Source organism: Leucopleurus acutus (genome assembly GCF_964270905.1).
Source record: "Leucopleurus acutus genome assembly, chromosome: 12".
NCBI classification, from domain to species: domain Eukaryota; kingdom Metazoa; phylum Chordata; class Mammalia; order Artiodactyla; family Delphinidae; genus Leucopleurus; species Leucopleurus acutus.
Window position 1 is genome coordinate 88,296,168 of NC_139154.1, and position 17,876 is coordinate 88,314,043.

The 17,876-nt window shown below is 47.7% G+C and overlaps 1 protein-coding gene across 1 annotated transcript; it reads right to left on the bottom strand.

The window, feature by feature from the left end:
- Positions 1-737: 737 nt before the first annotated feature.
- On the bottom strand, positions 738-9,601 carry CD207 (CD207 molecule; the record flags this gene model as incomplete). Its single annotated transcript, XM_082851449.1, has 7 exons — positions 738-766; positions 3,018-3,166; positions 3,651-3,769; positions 4,436-4,587; positions 5,188-5,562; positions 6,922-7,038; positions 9,571-9,601. 7 exons carry the CDS (start codon positions 9,599-9,601, stop codon positions 738-740), a joined length of 972 nt encoding a protein of 323 aa, XP_082707575.1.
- Positions 9,602-17,876: the final 8,275 nt, after the last annotated feature.

Sequence of the window (17,876 nt, forward strand, 5' to 3'; positions counted from 1 at the left end):
TCAGAGAGTCCCATTCATCCCTTCACATCAGAACCAACCAGAGATTCCTGGCCAGCCTTGTTCTTATCGCTTCCTATTTACCCCAGTGGTGAGTGTCTTAGTCAATTCAGGCTGCTATAGCAAAAACATCCCAGTCTAAGAGGCTTACACAAGAGAAATTTCTTTCTCACGGTTCTGGAGGCTGGGAAACCCAAGATCAGGATGCTGGCAGACTCAGTCCCTGGTGAGGGCTCTGTTCCTGGTTTGCGGATGGCTGTCTTCCGTTGTAAACTCACAGGATGGAGAGGAGACAGAGAGAGGCAAGCTCTCATGTCTCTTCTTTTAAAAAAAAAAAAATTTAGTTATTTACTTTGGCCGCACCAGGTCTTAGTTGTGGCCCGTGGCATCTTCGTAGCGGCATGCGGGATCTAGTTCTCCGACCACGGATGAAACCCAAGCCCCCTGCATTGGGAGCACGGAGTCTTACCCACTGGACCACCAGGGAAGCCCCTCATGTCTCTTCTTATAAGAGCACGAATCCCATCATGAGGGCTCCACCCTGGTGACTTAATTACCTCCTACAGGCCCCATCTCCTAATACCATCCCAGTGGGGATTAGGGTTTTAACATGAATTGTGAGGGGATGCAATCAGTCAGTGAGGGAGGCATCTCCTGCCCCAAATAATACAAGGTGGCCAAACACATGACATCTGACGCTGGGCAGATAATATTCACGGCAGTTTACTAGTCACATACTGTCACAGTCCGGAGGAGGACACTGCATACCCTGCAGGGCCACACGGGGGTCACACCCAGGAGCAGAGGGAACCAGCAAGAGCCGTGAGAGGCCGGCTTTGCAGCAACAAGAGGATAGTGTGTCCCTGGTTCTGCAGGAGGATGTGATGGGCTTGTTTGAACAGTTTCTGGACTAGCAGGTTAGCGGAACCCAGTAGGTTGAAGACTGGGTGGAGTGCAGCTGGTCCAGTTAAGGGGAATTGGCCAGGTGCGGGGACATATCTGGTGAGAGCTGGGAAACTCAAAGTTAGGCTCTTGAGGCCCTGTAAGCCTCAGAAAATATCACGGCAAGAAGTGAAATTTCAGGCCTTACAATGCAAGCCTCTGAATCCGCTGCCCTGGTGACAAGTGCCCACCTCAGGGAAGGAGCTGGAGCGTGGGGCAGGGTCACGTGCTACTCAGCGTGGCAGCCCAGACGTGGCGACTAACACGTCAGGCGTGACAGCAAGATGGAGAGCAGTGTCATGTTTGGACACACAATGGGATAGTTCCCTAGAGGCAGCCCTGAGCCCACAATTTGTATTTCATTTCTACATCAGCTTGTGCTAGGAGCACACAGCTGACGCTGGGAAGAAATAACATTCTCCTGTAACTTGCTACTTCGAATTATGAAGAGTAGAAACAACCAAGTATTTCTTAGAGAAGACGTAGATGCCTCCCATGCCCGCACATCCACCCCTGTGAACTTGCCCGTCTTCACTTCCCTGACGCCCTTGCCCCCTCAGACCTCAGATGTCCCTGGAGCTGGCCTAACAAATGCTCCCTCGTGGACGCCATTGCTGACTGCCCATCCCTCGTCCATCACCATATTTTAAAAACCCCAATTGCCCCATGTTCCTTCAAGATTCCTCCTAATGCCCCTGACCTTAGCCCCGACCCCTTTGCACCCAGAACACCAGGCTGCTGGTCACAGTCACTGAAGGAAAACGTCCCCTCCCCAGGACCCTAAAGAGGATACCTAACTAGGACCCCAAGGAGGGGAGGGCCACTCTGCTGAGCCCACCCCACACTCACACCACACCCTTTCTGCTTCCTCTCTGCTCCTCTCCTGTCTGGTGCGGGCCTGGATTCCTGCCTCGGCCCCTGGATGGGGGATTTGGACCCGATGTCTGTGATCACGGTCTCTGTGAAGAGTGGGAAACCTGATGTCTCCCCATAGGGAGCAAAGGCAGAGAACAAAAGATGGTCCATGAACATCTGGGAGGAAAGACCACCAGGAGGGTCGTGACACTGCAGACACTGCAGTGCTAGCTCTGCTGCATTTCAATAAAAGCCAGAGATCAGTACTACTCATATTTCATGGCATTTCTGGGGCTGGAACATTCCTACTCTGTTATTTTGAACCCCCAACTGTTTCCTGAGGACACCCCAGAACTTCATGTCCGGGAGAGCAGATGTTGTTCCCGGCACATTCACCTGTACCCGCGGGAAGAAAACAACAAAAGAGACTGACCTTTTCCCAGGCAGCATTTTATTCTAATGAAGCTCAGAGGTGCCCTCTTCACTGAAGGCCCCTTCCCCTGCCCTCTGGGGAGAGAGGAGATGCAGAAGAAAGAGGAGGGGAGGCAGAAGGGCTCGGCAGACGGACTGGGTCCCAGAGTTTAGCGAGTGAGGGGGAGGGAGAAGCGCATGGACGCTGGTCCAGCTCTAAGGAGACACATTCCCATGTCAGTCCCAGATCTGAACCAGTCAAGCCCGTCCCAGGGAGGAAGGGTCTCAGATCTCAGAGGATGTGGATGAAGGGGGCCATGGGTACATGGCATGAACAGGGTCTCCAAGAGCAGAGCTCTTCCCACTGAGAACACAGCCACCTCAGCAGGCAACTGGGAATTCTGGGGAGTCAACCAGAAAAGCCCTGAGTCTCAGTCTCCAGACAATTGCTTGGGTGGTCGAAGCAACTTTCATGCAGTGAAGATGAGGCTTCTCTGAAGGGATGGGACGCCCCAGGGTGCTGCCCCAGATTGCAGGTTCTGATTCACCTCACTGGGTGAATTAGTGAACTTCTAATCCTCTCCACCCTCAGCTCCCATTTCAACCCAAGATCTCCTTTCCATTTCAGCTGACTCTGTGGGGTCAGAGAACTCCTAGCCAAGGCAGATAGACTCCCGGGTGCCTTCAAGACAATTTCGAAACAAGAAAAATTAAAGTTCAAAATCACCCTGGAGTATGAAGGAGAGAGCCGCATTTCCTTGAATTCAACAAGCATTGGAGTTTAAAGTTTGAGCTTGGGGGCCAGTCCTGACATGGTTCTGATGGCATGTAGGGTCGTTTACAGATAAAAAGAAATTCATTGTCACAGGAGGCATCATTCCATGACTGCAGTGAGGACATCTTTATATCAGCACAGTGTTCATTGTTCCCAGCGTTGTTGGGCTCACCTGGAATCCAGAACCTATGAAAGGAAAAAAACAAAGAAAAACATATTTCCAATGAATAACTGAGAGATTTCAACCCCAGCTTTGGTGCCGGTTGATAGCATCTCAAGTTTTCCCATGCCTGAGAGGAAGGGGACCAGTGATCTGTCAACCTCTAAGCCTGCAATCACCCCCCAAGTCAGGGCCACACCAGCCCACAACTCTCAAGGCCCTACAGGAACACACAGTGCAAAGACCTAAACTTAGAACGAGGTCCCTGCCAAGTCTGGGTGGACGGCCATGCTGCCAAACCCCAGAGGGCACTGAGAGGCCATGAATTTGTCCCCAGTTTCACAGCCAATTAGTGGCAGAGGTCAGCTAGATCTCTGTTCAATGCTCCTGCCGCCCGAGGATGGGGAAGAATCATAAACCCTGTGGTCAGTAGGAACTATCACTCCACTCTTCATGCCCTGGCCCTGGCCCAAGAAAGTCAGTCTGGGAAGGAGGGTTCTCGGGGCTTACTTCACACTCTGGACCTTGTTGAACACCGAGTCATCCACCCAGTACCAGTACCCCTCACTCCCTGCTTTGCTCAGGCCGATCCAATAGAGAAGTCCGCCTGCAGTCCTGTAGAGAAACTCCTGCAGAGAGACAGAATGAGCAGAGGTGCTGCCACGACTCCGAGTTGGAGCATCTGTCTCTCTGGGTGTTCTTCACCCATCCTCAGCGACAGCACCTGAACCCACAGACACAGGGTTAGGACTCTAGACTCTGACTCCAGAGCCCATGATCTCACCTGCTCTGCTAGCCCACCTCCAGATGAAAGGAGCTCGTTCAATATTCTGCCTCAACAGGTACGGGACTTCTTGGGTTAGACAGTGTCATTAATTCTATTCACAAATATTTCTATTTTCTGGGCACATGGAAAGATTGTACTACCCTGCCCTCTTGGAAGCTACAAATACTGCATCATTTATTGGGTCAATGAAATGTGAGCTGAAGCGATGTCCGTTGCTTCGAGCAGAAGCTTTAAGAGCCAACACACAATGTGCCATGTTCCCTTTTCTCACCTCAGCAATTGTGGAAACATATGTTGAGATGAAATCTCCTTTGACCTAAGCCCTGAGTAACCACAGTGAGCAGAACCCCTTGCTGACCCTCATTGGACATGCAGTGTACAAGTGAGAAGTAATTCTGAAGAATTACTGCTATTTGGGGATTTTTGTCACTGCAGCATAATCTTGCCCATCCTGCCTGATACAGCTACCAATACACCCCCTTCCTAGAGCCCACAGGACAGCACTCACCTGTTCACTCTCTGAGGTCACTGAGGCCAAGTGTGAATCCCTGGACAAGCAGAACTGCTGGGCACTGTACCAGGTCCTTGTGACTTGAGAAAAGTAATAGAAGTTCCCCCTGAAGTACTTCCAGCCTTGAGAAACCATCTGTAGGATGTCATCTGGAGAACAAGAATGAAATATGTACTCTGGCGTTCCTGTTTTCTCTGGTGCTGGCTAGGTAGGGATACTTGGGTGGGATCCCAGAGACAGAGTGAATGGGGCTGGGCTCTGGGGGTCTTTGGGTCCTTGTGTAGGAGCTTGGGGACATTCCCTCAGATCCTGAAAGTCTGACTGAGATTGGTAGAGTCTCTGGGCTCAGAGAGGGGAGAGCGAGAGAGGCTGAATCAGGAATCTGTCTCTCTTGTGAGGAGGAGTAATTTTCCATTGGCCATCACAAGTGTCTGAGCCCCTGGGCTCTAGGTAGAGACTAATGGAAAATGGCTGGCTTTGGATCAGGACAAAGAGACTCCCTAATGCCTTCATATTCTATGCCTTGGTGTGGGAACCCTGGCTGGTCCCTAGTGCCTTCTCTCCTGAACAGCCCCTAAGCCCTCCCCAAACCCAGTGCTGAGCCCTCTCTTCTTAACTTTCCAGCCATGGCTGCCCTGCTCCTCTCTCCCTTCCCTTCACACACACCAGCCCAGTGATGTCATGCCTAAGACTGGCAAGGTCCCACGGGCCACTGGTCAACTTGCAACGTTCTTTTCTGAGTCACGTACTTTGCTGTTGGAACAACTGGCTGATATTCTCCAAACCTCCCTGGAGTCCCCAGACCTTTGCGTTTAAAGCACTGGCTTTATCCAAATCTCTTTTTAGCTCCGGGATTTGAGCATTGAACTTATCGACTTCTTCCCAACTACTTGTTAGCATCTGCAGCCGTGCATTGGCTTCCTTCACGCTGGTTTCCAACCTCCGGATCTGAGAACGCACACGATCCAGGCTGGCATTCACCATCTGGACCTGAAAGCCAGCTGCCGCCACGCCACCTCTATTCCTCTTTATTTCAGAACTCAGGGTGCTGATGTTGTCCACAAGACCTTTCAGCAACTGGGCATTGGTCTTGACATCCGATACTGTGCCCATAAACCAGGGATCTGGATATGAGACAGTCAAGAGGTCAGCCAAGGGGATCCCCAGGGACTGGAGTGGGGCTGTTGCCAGGGTAATAAAAGGAAGGGGAGGGAAGGGATGGGCTCAAGCTTCCCAAGGACACAACCCAAGGAGCAGTTGCCTACCCTCCACTCATTCATAATGTATTCATTCAACAAACATGCGATGGGCGCCTTCCGTGCACCAGGAACTCTGGGAGAGGCAGATCATGCAAAGATCGACAAAACACGGGCTCTCTGTTAGAGGCTCTCACGGGTAAGCAGAAGAGGGCGTTAGAATCCAGTTCTAAATTTTCTTTGCATGTTCACAGCGCATTTGGTAAAGGGATGCCTTCAAACACCCCTTTGTCATACTTCCCATGTCCCTCTGGGCCGCACGGCTTATGACTGCCCATAAGCCCCTCGCGGCTATGGAAGGGAGAGCCTATGCAGACTTCTAATCTGGAGGTGATCTCTTCTCCAGAGAATACAAAAAGGGAGAATTATGAAACCACTTCTTCTCTTCCCTTGTCCCACCCCCTGTCACACTCTGTTCAGGCCACAGGCCATAGCGGAAACCAAAAATAAGCCAAGTGGGCTCAAAGCAGAGGAGACTCTGCTCAGGTCCAAGACCAAGTCCAAGTCCAAGACCAAATATGTCCCGAGGCCTTGAAGGGAGAGTGCAGATGTTCCCTCCACCTGCTTTCTGGAGACCTAATGAGAGGAAGAAGAAGCAGAGGCCATGAGGCTTGGCAAAGCCAGAAGAGGGAGATACATCACACATCCAGTGAAGAAGTAGGAAGTCTCCCTTGACATGACCTTTGTGGGAGCAGGAGAGTGAAGAGAAGGGGTCCTGTGGTGGGGGGGCAGTGATCCCTAACCCTAACCCTAACCCTAACCCTAACCCTAACCTGTTGGCCAGGTTCTCCATCTAGTCAGTTGGGGCTGAGGATACAGTTGGGACACCATCCCTTGTGGGGTCAGGAAACATCATGCTCACTGTTGCGGGCTACCCACAAGGCTCTCGATCAAAGGGACACGAAACTCAGAGAGGAAGGAGGAAATGACACAGGATGAAGATGGGCGAACATTTCTTGGGGACAAAAGAGCGTATCCTAGAGCACAAGCATGCTGATCCCTGTCAGGAAAATCTCCCCAGAATTGGAAAGGAAGGAGCAGCAGCTGATCTTACAGGGGACGGCGGGGGTGTGGAGGTGGGAGGGGACACTCTGACTGCACGTGGAAAGAGGGGAAACAAGACAAATGAAAAAGCCAGAGGCAGGAGAGACCACCAGAGAGCGGGAGAGAGAGGGAGCCGACTGGCCATGGGGAAGGATGGAGCCCAGGTGGAAGCTGAGGACTTACAGAGAATGGCCTGCAGCAGGACGGAGGCGACCAGGACCAGCATCAGGAAGATGACTGCAGCACGGACTGTGAGAAGTCTTCCCAGAACCAGAGATGGACGCGTCTTGGGAGGAGGCTCTGCAGGAAGAAGAGGAGAGCGTTCGTTGGACCAGCAAACTGAGGGTTTGGGCACAGAGCCCTGAGCAGATTCTGCACCGTAACCCTCCTGGCACAGGTGCTCCCGGCCAGCTCTCTCCCCAAAGTCCTTTTATCTAGAGGAAAAGGGAAGTGACCCCCAGAAGTCATTGTGTTATCCCAAAGTTCCCCATTCCTGGCTTAAGCACCTAGGCTACAGCTCGGTTCTCTCCTCGACGGCCTGAGCTTTCAGGAAGAGGCCATTTGTCATCTTCTCCAGGGGGTCTATTACATGGGCACTTTAACTACCTTGTCCTCAGGCTAAGCTTTTTCTAAGACGGCTCTCATCCATCTTCCATCCTGCCATCCATTCACCCCACAAATACATATTGAATGTCTTCTAGGTACCAGGCACTGTGCTAGGACTGAGACACAAAGCTGAAGAACTCACAGTCCTTGTACTCAAAGAGCTCAGCATCTGGTAAGAAAGACAGACCTGAGCAAATAAATTACAATACAGGGTGATAAGCATAACGATAGAAGAATATGCACAGTTCAAGGGAAGTACAGAGACTGGAGTAATTTTAAGAAGTTCCGGGTAGAGGGATTAGCATATTGGAAAGTATGGAGTGCCTGGCAAATTATAGGTAGTTTGGCACTGTTGGAGTATAGAGTATCAATATATGACCTGAGCAGGGAGGGCCTGGGCTAAGGAGGCACCTGGGGTCAGATCATAAAGATCCTTTTGGGTCGTGTTAAAGAGCTTGAACTCTGGCTTATAGGTGATGTGGAGCCAGTGAAGGACTTTAGGCAGGAGAGAGACAAGGACAGGAACACTGAAGAAAAACCAGTCTGATCGTGGTAAGGGGCAGAGATCAGGGTGTGGGGAGTCTGGAAGCAGGGACACCAGTAAGCAGACCACTGCAATAAAATATTCTACTTCTGTTTAGGGCATCTTAGATGATAGAATATCCCCCTATAAAATGGGGCTTGGAGATTCAAACTGTTAATGTACGATTTGGCTTCTCCTCTCTCCTTCCTGCATTTGTGAGGGTCTCAGACAATGTGGCAGGCCCAGCAATATCAGACCAGGAGCTGCTCTTTCATTCATGGGAGATGCTCAGGGCAGAGAGGAGCTGATTTGGGGCTCCATGAGGGACTAAGTTTTCTCCTGGGAAGCTTCTGACACTTTGAAGAAATCTGCCACATCTGAGAAACCTGGTATATAACAGATTCTAAACAAATATTTCTTGGAAGGTAGGAAAGAGAGGAGGGAAGAGAGGAAGAGAGGGAGGAAAGGAGAAAAAGAAGGAAGTCAGTCCAGATAATTGGATGGATTGATGGATGGATAGATGAATGGATAGATAGATGGAAGATGGATGGATGGAAAATGGATGGATGGATGGATGGATGGAAGATGGATGAATAGATGAAAGAGAAATGAATAGAATAATTGATGGCTGGTCATGACTCAACTCTGAGATTCCAGCCTGTGGACTGGAAGCTGTCTTCTGGAAGCTACTGTATCTTTCTATGGCCTCCAGCAGTTCTCATTCATTCCCATAGTAAAGGCATGAGGCAAGTGTTGTTTTAAACCTTACCCAAAAATGCATAACAACTCTGGCCACAGGACTAGAAACCTGACCGGGCTTCACTGACCCTGAGCCAGTGGAGCTGGACGACAGGTTGGTGTCAGGGACCAAGGTTGGAGGCTAAATGGTCAGGGCCAAGGAGATCGCTACCTTTACTTGCAGAGGCTTCTACTGCCTTTGATATTGGAGAGGATCCCAGCTCCCTCTCTGACCAGTTCATTGTGATTACAGACCCATTGCTGCTCCCCTCTCCAGGCTGAGTAGGCCTCAGACTAGAGCTGTTTCTCTGACTGGTTGAGGGAAACCAGAGAGGACTCCACACCACCCTTTCCAAGTGTTGGGAAGGAAGCTGGATCACAAGGCTGGTGTTCCTTTCCTCCTGTCTCATTTCCTCCCTACCCACATAACGTCCAGGCCTGCCGTCTGCTCTAAGCTTTGACGCTAGCTAATCCCACAAACTGAAGGCCTCACTCCTAATTCACTGCCAGTCTCTGAACATTTATAACCACGCCTGTTCTCTTAAAGCCACTCACCTAGTTGAAGAGCCTTGGTTCTACCAGGGCTCAGAAGGAGTCAGAATGTTCTGTTTCTGGGCTCTCAGGCTTGTTACCCAGCCTAATCCCAGGATCACGTCAGCCCTTCTGCTCCTAGTTCCTGGCCTCACATCCACGTCCCAGGGCCTGGGGATGGAGAAGAATCCAAGTTACTTTGGATTCTTGGTAGAAAGTACCACTGGGGTCCTGCTCACCTCCTGAGGCATCTGAGGGAGAGCAGCTGCCACATAACACCTTGGAACGTCTGTCCCCTTCCCTGTCTGTTGAAAAGTTGACTTTCCCCAACCTCTTCTGTTATGTAGCATGAGTGATTGGTAGAATGCCCATGTGCCCTCCCAGTGGTCCCAGGAAAGGATCTGGAAGCCTCGCCAAGCTGGGACGGGACTCACTGCGTAAGGTGGGACTGGGCTTGGGGGGCATTTACTCCAAGTGATGGAAATGGAGGCTTCAGGTAGGTGTTCTGCTGATAGCTGTACAAAAGGCTGATCCAGCATGAGGGAGATAGGCAAGAAGCAACCGCAATCCTGTGGGCCCTCTGGGGTTTCAGAGATGGTTTCTGTAAAAGTCCTGACCATGAGGAGTTTCATTTCCCACTTTGCAGGGTCATGAGCTATTTTCCTCTGGCCATGCTTATCCGCAGGTATTTCCTGAGCAGTCTCCCGGAAGAGACCAAGGGGTAGGTGGGTGTCTCAGCCTCACTTTCCAGCCAGGAAGGAGGGCGATTCTCCCAGACATTTAGGAGATCCCCGCTCTTCCAAACAGAAGAGGAACTTTGGGCCAGATCTAGAGTGACCAAAAATCACTGCTGTGGTGAGAGAGAGGAAAGTCAGTGCTCATGTTTCTGTTGCCCCGCTGCCATGCTCCTGGGGTTCTAAGGCCTCCTCTGGATAAGGATGGAGGAAGGAAACAGTTTGGCCACTCTCCCCTTCTCTGGTTGGGACTCTCCTTATGCTTGGAGGTAGACCATAGGCATAATCAATGGGAGTGGAAAACAGACCACTCTTTGAAATGCCCCAGCAGTGCTGGGGGTCATCTCCAAGGAGTGGTGATCTGAGTCCCTCCATCCAAGGCACAGAGGAAACTAAGGTAGACAACAAACCAGGGAGAGGGGTTGGAGGAGGCTGGGAGGAATGGAGGGGAGGGGAGAATGAGATGAGAAAGGAGACAGTTACGACAGCTGGTCAGACTGATTCATAGGGGACCCCTGTATATAATGTGATGCAGTATTTGACCAGCAGGTCCCAGATAACCAAAGGATTCCATGCCACTCTCTGGATGTGTGCCCTGGGAACAGGGGATAGGGCAGAGAAACCAAGAAGAAAGAAATGGTAGGTGGGGCCCTTCAACCATCCTTTCCTCTAGAATGCCTGCTCTGCACCAGCTGCAAAGAGAAAGAAAATCATGGACCCTGCCCTCAGAAACAGTGCTTCTCTTGGGAAAACACGGCATCCATCATCCCAGGGAGAAGGGGAGACTTTCCCAAGACTACAGGGGGCCTCCCCAGCTCTCTCTTGACCCTGGGAATGAGTTCCTCTTTTTTAGAACATTGTGTGAGGGCAATGTTTCTCTGGCACAGTGACAATGGGCTAGACCTCAGTGAACAGGCAGTTACGTCTGGTGCGATCATAAATAATGTGGTATGGATATGGGGGGCCGCCTGGCTGCATGGAAAGGTCATTGTGTGCCAGGCAGAGGAGGCTGCTCTGAACTATCAGGGTCAAAGAGCCCTTGCCTGTGTCCTTAGTGAGAGGGCAAATTCATGGCAGGAAAGTAACACAGGCTCTTGGGAAAAGTATGCATAGTTTCCTTTTGTATCTTTTATTTCTTTATTAATGATATTCATTATAGAAAAAAATCCAGGTGAGTGAAAAGAAAAAAAAAGTATCTACCATACAGAAAAAAAAAGCTGTACACACAGTTCATTCTTCCTATCTACATGTATGTATATAAGTATTTACATCTATATCCATAGCTATACCTAACTATAACTGTGTATATATTTATGTAAGTATTGAATGGGACAGCTCCTGTATCTTTTCCCCAGCATCATTCCCATCTCCATTTCTGATACGAAGAGTCCCCCTCCTTTGGGAAACTACGCCCCCTTCTCACCCCCCACTTTGCTTGGCTCAGAGCCAGTGTCCACAGGTTGAGTTTTTAACACAACCCATTACTCTGACATTGAGTCTTCTGCTTCCTGCTTCCACTTTTAAGGCCTCTTACATTGGGCCCACCCAGATCATCCAGGATAGTTTCCGTATCTTAAAGCCAGCTTATTTATTTATTTAGCCGTGTCACAAGGCTTGCGGGATCTTAGTTCTCTGACCTGGGACTGAGCCCACACCCTCGGCAGTGAAAGCACCAAGTCCTAACCACTGGACCATCAGGGAATTCTTAAAGCCAGCTTACTAGCAGCCTTAATTCCACTTTGCCATGTAACTTAATGTACTTCCAGGTTCTGGGATTACGATGTGGACATCTTTGTGGCCATTATTGTACCTACCACACTTCCTCACCATATTAAGTTAGGGTAGCCTTAATAGAAATTTTGGTATATATCCCTGAAGTCTGAGAGATAAACAGGCTGGTACTTGACACATGAATGAAAGGTCTAAGGCCTTCAGTAGGTGACAATAAATAAATAGTAGGATGGGACTTCCCTGGTGGCACAGTAGTTGAGAGTCCGCCTGCCAATGCAGGGGTCATGGGTTCAATCCCTGGTCTGGTAGGATCCTACATGCCTCAGAACAACTAAGCCTGCGAGCCACAACTGCTGAGCACGTGCGCCCCAACTACTGAGCCCACACGCTGCAACTACTGAAGCTGGCAGGCTCTAGGGCCCACATGCCGCAGCCGCTGAGCCTGTGTGCTGTAACTGCTGAGGCCCGCATGCCTAGAGCCCATGTTCTGCAACAGGAGGGGCCACCGCAATGAGAAGCCCATGCACCGCAATGAAGAGTGGCCCCCGCCCGCTGCAACTAGACAAAGCCTACAAGCAGCAACGAAGACCCAATGCAGCCAAAAGTCTTTTTATAAAATTAAAAAATAAATAAATAGTAGGACAAACAAACTGTGTTACTTCTAAACAATGGAATATTATTCAGCACTAAAAAGAAATGAGCTATCATGGTACTGAAAGAAAAACAGATGCATAGGTCAGTGAAACAGAATTGAGAGCCCAGAAATAAACCCACACATATATGGACAATTAATTTATACAGACAAGCAAAGAACATACAAGAGAAAGAATAGTCTCTTCAATAAATGATGTTGGGGAAACTGGACAGCCACATGCAAAAAAAAATGAAACTAGACCACTATCTCACACTATACATAAAAATCAACCCAAAGTGGATTAAAGACTTGAATGTAAGCCATAAAACTCCTAGAAGAAAACATAGGCAGTACACTCTTTTTGACATCAGTCTTAACAATATCTTTCTGGATGTGTCTCCTCAGGCAAGGGAAACAAAAGCAAAAATAAGCAAATGGAACTACAACAAACGAAAAATCTTCTGCACAGCAAAGGAAACCATCAACAAAATGAAAAGACAACCAACCATTTGCAAATGATATATCTGATAAGGGGTTAATATCCAAAAAATATAGAGAACTTATACAACTCAACACCACTAACAAAATCAACTTGGTTAAAAAAATGGGTAGAGGGCTTCCCTGGTGGCGCAATGGTTGAGAGTCTGCCTGCCGATGCAGGGGACACGGGTTCGTGCCCCGGTCCAGGAAGATCCCACATGCCGCGGAGCAGCTGGGCCCGTGAGCCATGGCTGCTGAGCCTGCGCGTCCGGAGCCTGTGCTCTGCAACGGGAGAGGCCACAACAGTGAGAGGCCTGCGTACTGCAAAAAACAAAAAAATTTCTGTCTGTTATTTTCACAGAAGTAGAAAACAAATTTACGGTTACCAAAGGGGAAAGGTGGGGGAGGGATAAATTAGGAGCTTGGGATTAACAGACACATACTACTATAAAAGAGACAAACAACAAGGACCTAGTATATAGTACAAGGAATTATGTTCAATATCTTGTAATAACCTATAATGGAAAAGAATCTGCAAAAGAATGTATATCTCTTTGCTGTATACTTGAAACTAATACACATTGTAAATCAACTGTACTTCAATAAAAATTTTTTTTAATAAAATCAATTTATCCTTGGATTCAAAAAATAAAAAGAAATGAGCCATCAAGCCATGAAAGGACAGGGAGGAAACTTAAACGTAAATCATTAAGTGAAAGAAGCCAATGTGAAAAGGCTACATACTGTATGGTTCCAATTCTATGGTATTCTGGAAAAGACAAAACTATGGATACAGTAAAAAGATCAGTGGTTGCCAGGGGTTATGGGGGAGGGAGGGATGAATAGGTGAAGCACAGGATTTTTAGGGCAGTGAAACTACTCTGTGTGATACAGTAATAGTGGATACATGTCATTACACATTTGTCAAAACCCATAAAATGTACGACAACAGGAGCTCACACTAATGTGAACTATGGACTTTGAGTGATAACGATGTGTCGAGCAGGCTCATTGATTGTAACGAATGCACCGCTCTGGTGGGGTGTGTTGAGAGTGGAACAGGCAGGGGGCGCCCTCTAGAGGCAGGGAGTATGTGAGAACGCTCCATACTTTCTGCTCAATTTTGCTGTAAACCTAAAACTGCTCTAAAAAATAATCTATTTTAAAAGAAGGGGAGGGACTTCCCTGGTGGCACACTGGTTAAGAATCCATCTGCCAATGCAGGGGACATGGGTTCGAACCCTGGTGCATGAAGATACCGAATGCCGCGGAGCAACTAAGCCCGTGGGCCGTAACTACTGAGCCTGTGCTCTAGAGCCCACACCGCAACTACTGAAACCCGCGCACTCTAGGGCCCACGTGCCACAACTACTGAGCCCGCATGCTGCAACTACTGAAACCCATGTGCCTAGAGCCCATGCTCTGCAACAAGAGAAGAACCAGCAACGAGAAGCCCAAACACTGCAATGAGGAGTAGCACCCACTTGCTGCAACTAGAGAAAGCCTATGTGCAGCAACGAAGACCCAATGCAACCAAAAATAAATAAAATTTTTTTTAAAAAAGAAGAAGGGGAGAAAATCTAAGGCAAGAAGATTTAGCTAACTACTGCGTTGGGACAGCAGAGTGGGGAAGAAAAGCAAAATATAAAGATGAAATCTCTTCCAGAGTTTGATGGGGAAAAAATGTGTGTCAATGGACCAGACCTACCTCCACGGTTCCCTTCCACCCCGCCCCCTGCCCTGCACCCTCTCCCTGTAGGAAACTCTTCTTAACTGATTGAGAGGGACTGAGCCAATATGGACCACCTGGATGAGTGTGGGGCAGGACCACAGAAAGCAGGCGCTGAGGTCAGGCCATAAGCAGACAGCCTGTGCAAGAGGAAGGCCATTGAGAGACCTGGGCAATGCAGGTCTCCTGAAACCCCCCAAATACATGCCCAGGAAAATGAATTGACATTTACAATATGCTGTGTCCAGAGGCATGAATACCAGATTTCAACTGTTCCCATCAAGGAAGACCTTTCTGACACCTGTAGCAAGCTACAATTTGGGAGTGGGGTGGGTAGAATGAAGAAGAGAGAAAGGAAGGGAACAAAATAAAAGCCAAGCCCCCCCCCCAACATCTCATATTGGGGAAGGGGAGAAACTCAAATCTGATGGGCATTTTCCCTTTTGTGATTTTTTGACTCGATTTTTTTATTATATTAATGTGACCAGAAAAGCTATAACACCTGCCTGAGGTTCTATCCAGGGTGAAAAAGAACAAGAAACGAAAGCAAGTTTGAAGGGCAATCATAAAGTTACTGTCTAACTAGTCCCGCTCTTTCAGTAAACCACTTACTGAAGGCTAGTTAACCGTTAGAAGTCCCCAGAGCTCTAGAGACCACAGACCCAACATGGGGCAAGAATCACAGCTTCTTTCATCCAGCTGCGCCCCCAGGCTTTCTTCTCAGGCTCATCCAAAACTTGGCTGCATAAACAACAAGGACCTACTGTATAGTGCAGGGAACTATATTCAGTATCTTGTAATAACCTATATTGAAAAGAACCTGAAAATATCTATATATGTATAACTGAATCACCTTGCTGTACACCTGAAACTAACACAACATTGTGAATCAATAAAAAAAGAATATATGACAACTGTAAAAAAAATAAAATACATATGGTTTTGATGTGATTCACCATGCTAAATATACTGATTATATAAATTATTGTTGACTATTTTCTTTCCCATAAAAAAGTCTATATTATTACTTCTAATGGAACCCTAGTATTCTATTGTATTATATAGCTATAACAATTTATGTAACCAATTCTTTATTAGTAAACAGTTAGGATGCTTTCAGTTCCTCATCACTATAAACAACCTCACAATGAATATCTTTCAGCAATATCTCTGTGTTGTATCCATGATTATTTCCTTAGGATAAATTCCTATAAGCATAATTGCTGGACCAAAACATGTATTTTTTAAAAAAAAATAGATTTTGTGATAAGTTTGGACAATTATGCTCTAGAAAGGTTTGTATATAATAGAACAAATCATTTCTCCTGGATCCTCATCAACAGTGGGAGTGAGTAATTCTTTTTTTCTTTTGTACCCATATTATAGCCAATTTTTATATTGCATTTTCTTGATAGCTAGTGAGATTACTGAAGACTTCACATGTTTTCTCTGACGTGTGTTATTGTTCTTTGTGGATGGAGTTTATTATTATGATTGTCTTCATTTGTAAGCATGCTTGAAATATTAAGCATATTAAACCATTGTCATGTGCTAAGAAAACACACAAAAAGACTTAGCTACGATGGAGAGCCGCCAGTTACGGCCATGAACAGAGAAAGGACAAGAAGTGAAAATGGGTGCAGCCTCAGCCTTTGTGTGGAAAGGATGTCATGGAACATGCAGAAGAGAATCCCCAGAATTGAAACTGTCCCCTTCACCACACTGGTTAGGAGTTACCACTAGTTAACTAGATACTAGTTAGCACTAGTTAACTAGTCAGCAAAGAGGAACTGAAGAACTGAGACAATGACAGCAGCATAACCATGGCACATATTTTATAATTCATTCATCCATATTTCCCACTGCTCCTGCCCAGGGACCCCTCCCCCAGAACTGGGGGGATGTGGAATGAGAGCTGACCTTTCACTTCCATGCATAATGCATAAATAACTTGTATAATAATCATTTAGTCCTTGACCTCATGGATCCTGCTTGGCCATTGGAGTCAAGTTCCCAGTGCCCAGAGTAAGTAAAACCCAGCAAGTGTCCAGTTCTGTCTTAATGGGACTTTTTTGTGCTGCACGTACTACTCAAACCTGTGCCCAAACCCACAAAAAAGAACAGGACCTCCAAAAACCCAAAATCCCGTGACCATATCTCCAATACCACAATGGGACATTCGTCCTCCACGAACTAAAATCATTAACCCAAGAAATTATAAAATCCCAACATATGTCCACGTTCTGATGAATCATAACACCGTTCACTTTATACACCGAGGATGTGGATGGTTCCCTCCAACTTGCTTCTTCAACCTTAACTACAGGTTTCTTTTCCAAATAATTCCACTTTGCTCTTTTCAGAAAGTAAATGAGATAACTGCTCTCACCTGCAGTCGTTCGCTTTTAGTTTCTTTTCCCGTCTTGCTAAGGTTACAAACTTCTTTCCCCCGCTAAGCTCTCCAGCTGGCCCTTTAGCTGGGTCAGTCTCCCTAATAGAACCTTAAACTTTCATTTGCCTCCCGCTGCTCTCTAGAGATGTCCCTGCAGCTGCTGCTTTGATCTAGAACACTTATAATGAGTGTTCTTCCATCATATTTCAAATGGGAATATCCCCAGAGAAGTGGACGGTCTTGCCTCTCATGCATCCACTCAGGCATCCCTTTATCCATCCAGTGTAATTTATCAAGTGCCCTCTGTGTGCCAAGCTCCGTGCTGGATGCTGAGAACTCAGCCTTGAACAGAACGACCATGGTTCCTGCCCTGTAGGGGAGTGCAGTTCTCTCTGAATAATTCTTGGCATCTTGCACGTAAGAAAAATAAAATATATCCTTGATTAAGCCTAAAGCAGCAACAAAAGAAAAATGTAGTTTGAAATGGTGTAATACATAACATTTTTCCAAACTACCTTTATTTAAAACATAGTACAGAGATTTAGGAACATGTTTTCATTTCCTGCAAATAGATGTTTCTCATAATATATCTGACTCTTAACTACAGGAGAACTACGTGCTCACACTGCCCTTGCCCAGAGCTCCCTTCCCTGGGCGGGGCAGAGGAGAAGGAGAGCTACGTGTCTAAGACCTATTGCAGTGGTCCTCACCCTCAGAGCATGTTTGTAAAGATGCAGCACCCTACCCCCAGAGATTCTGACGTAATTGGTATGGGTTGGGGCTCAGGCATCAGTATCTTTGTTAATTCTTGAGGTGAGTCACATGCATCCAGGGTTGAAAACCACCCATCCAGTGGACACCCATGAGCCCTGGGATGGCATTCTGGCTCTGCCACACCCCAGTTGGGTGGGTGATCAGGGGACCCCTCCTTCGCCTATGCCAGCTCAAGTCAAGTGAGATAACGCTGTGTGGAAACATCTTGCTTAGTGCCACATAACAAGAGTTGCCCAGGCTGAAATACTGTATGTTATCACTTATAT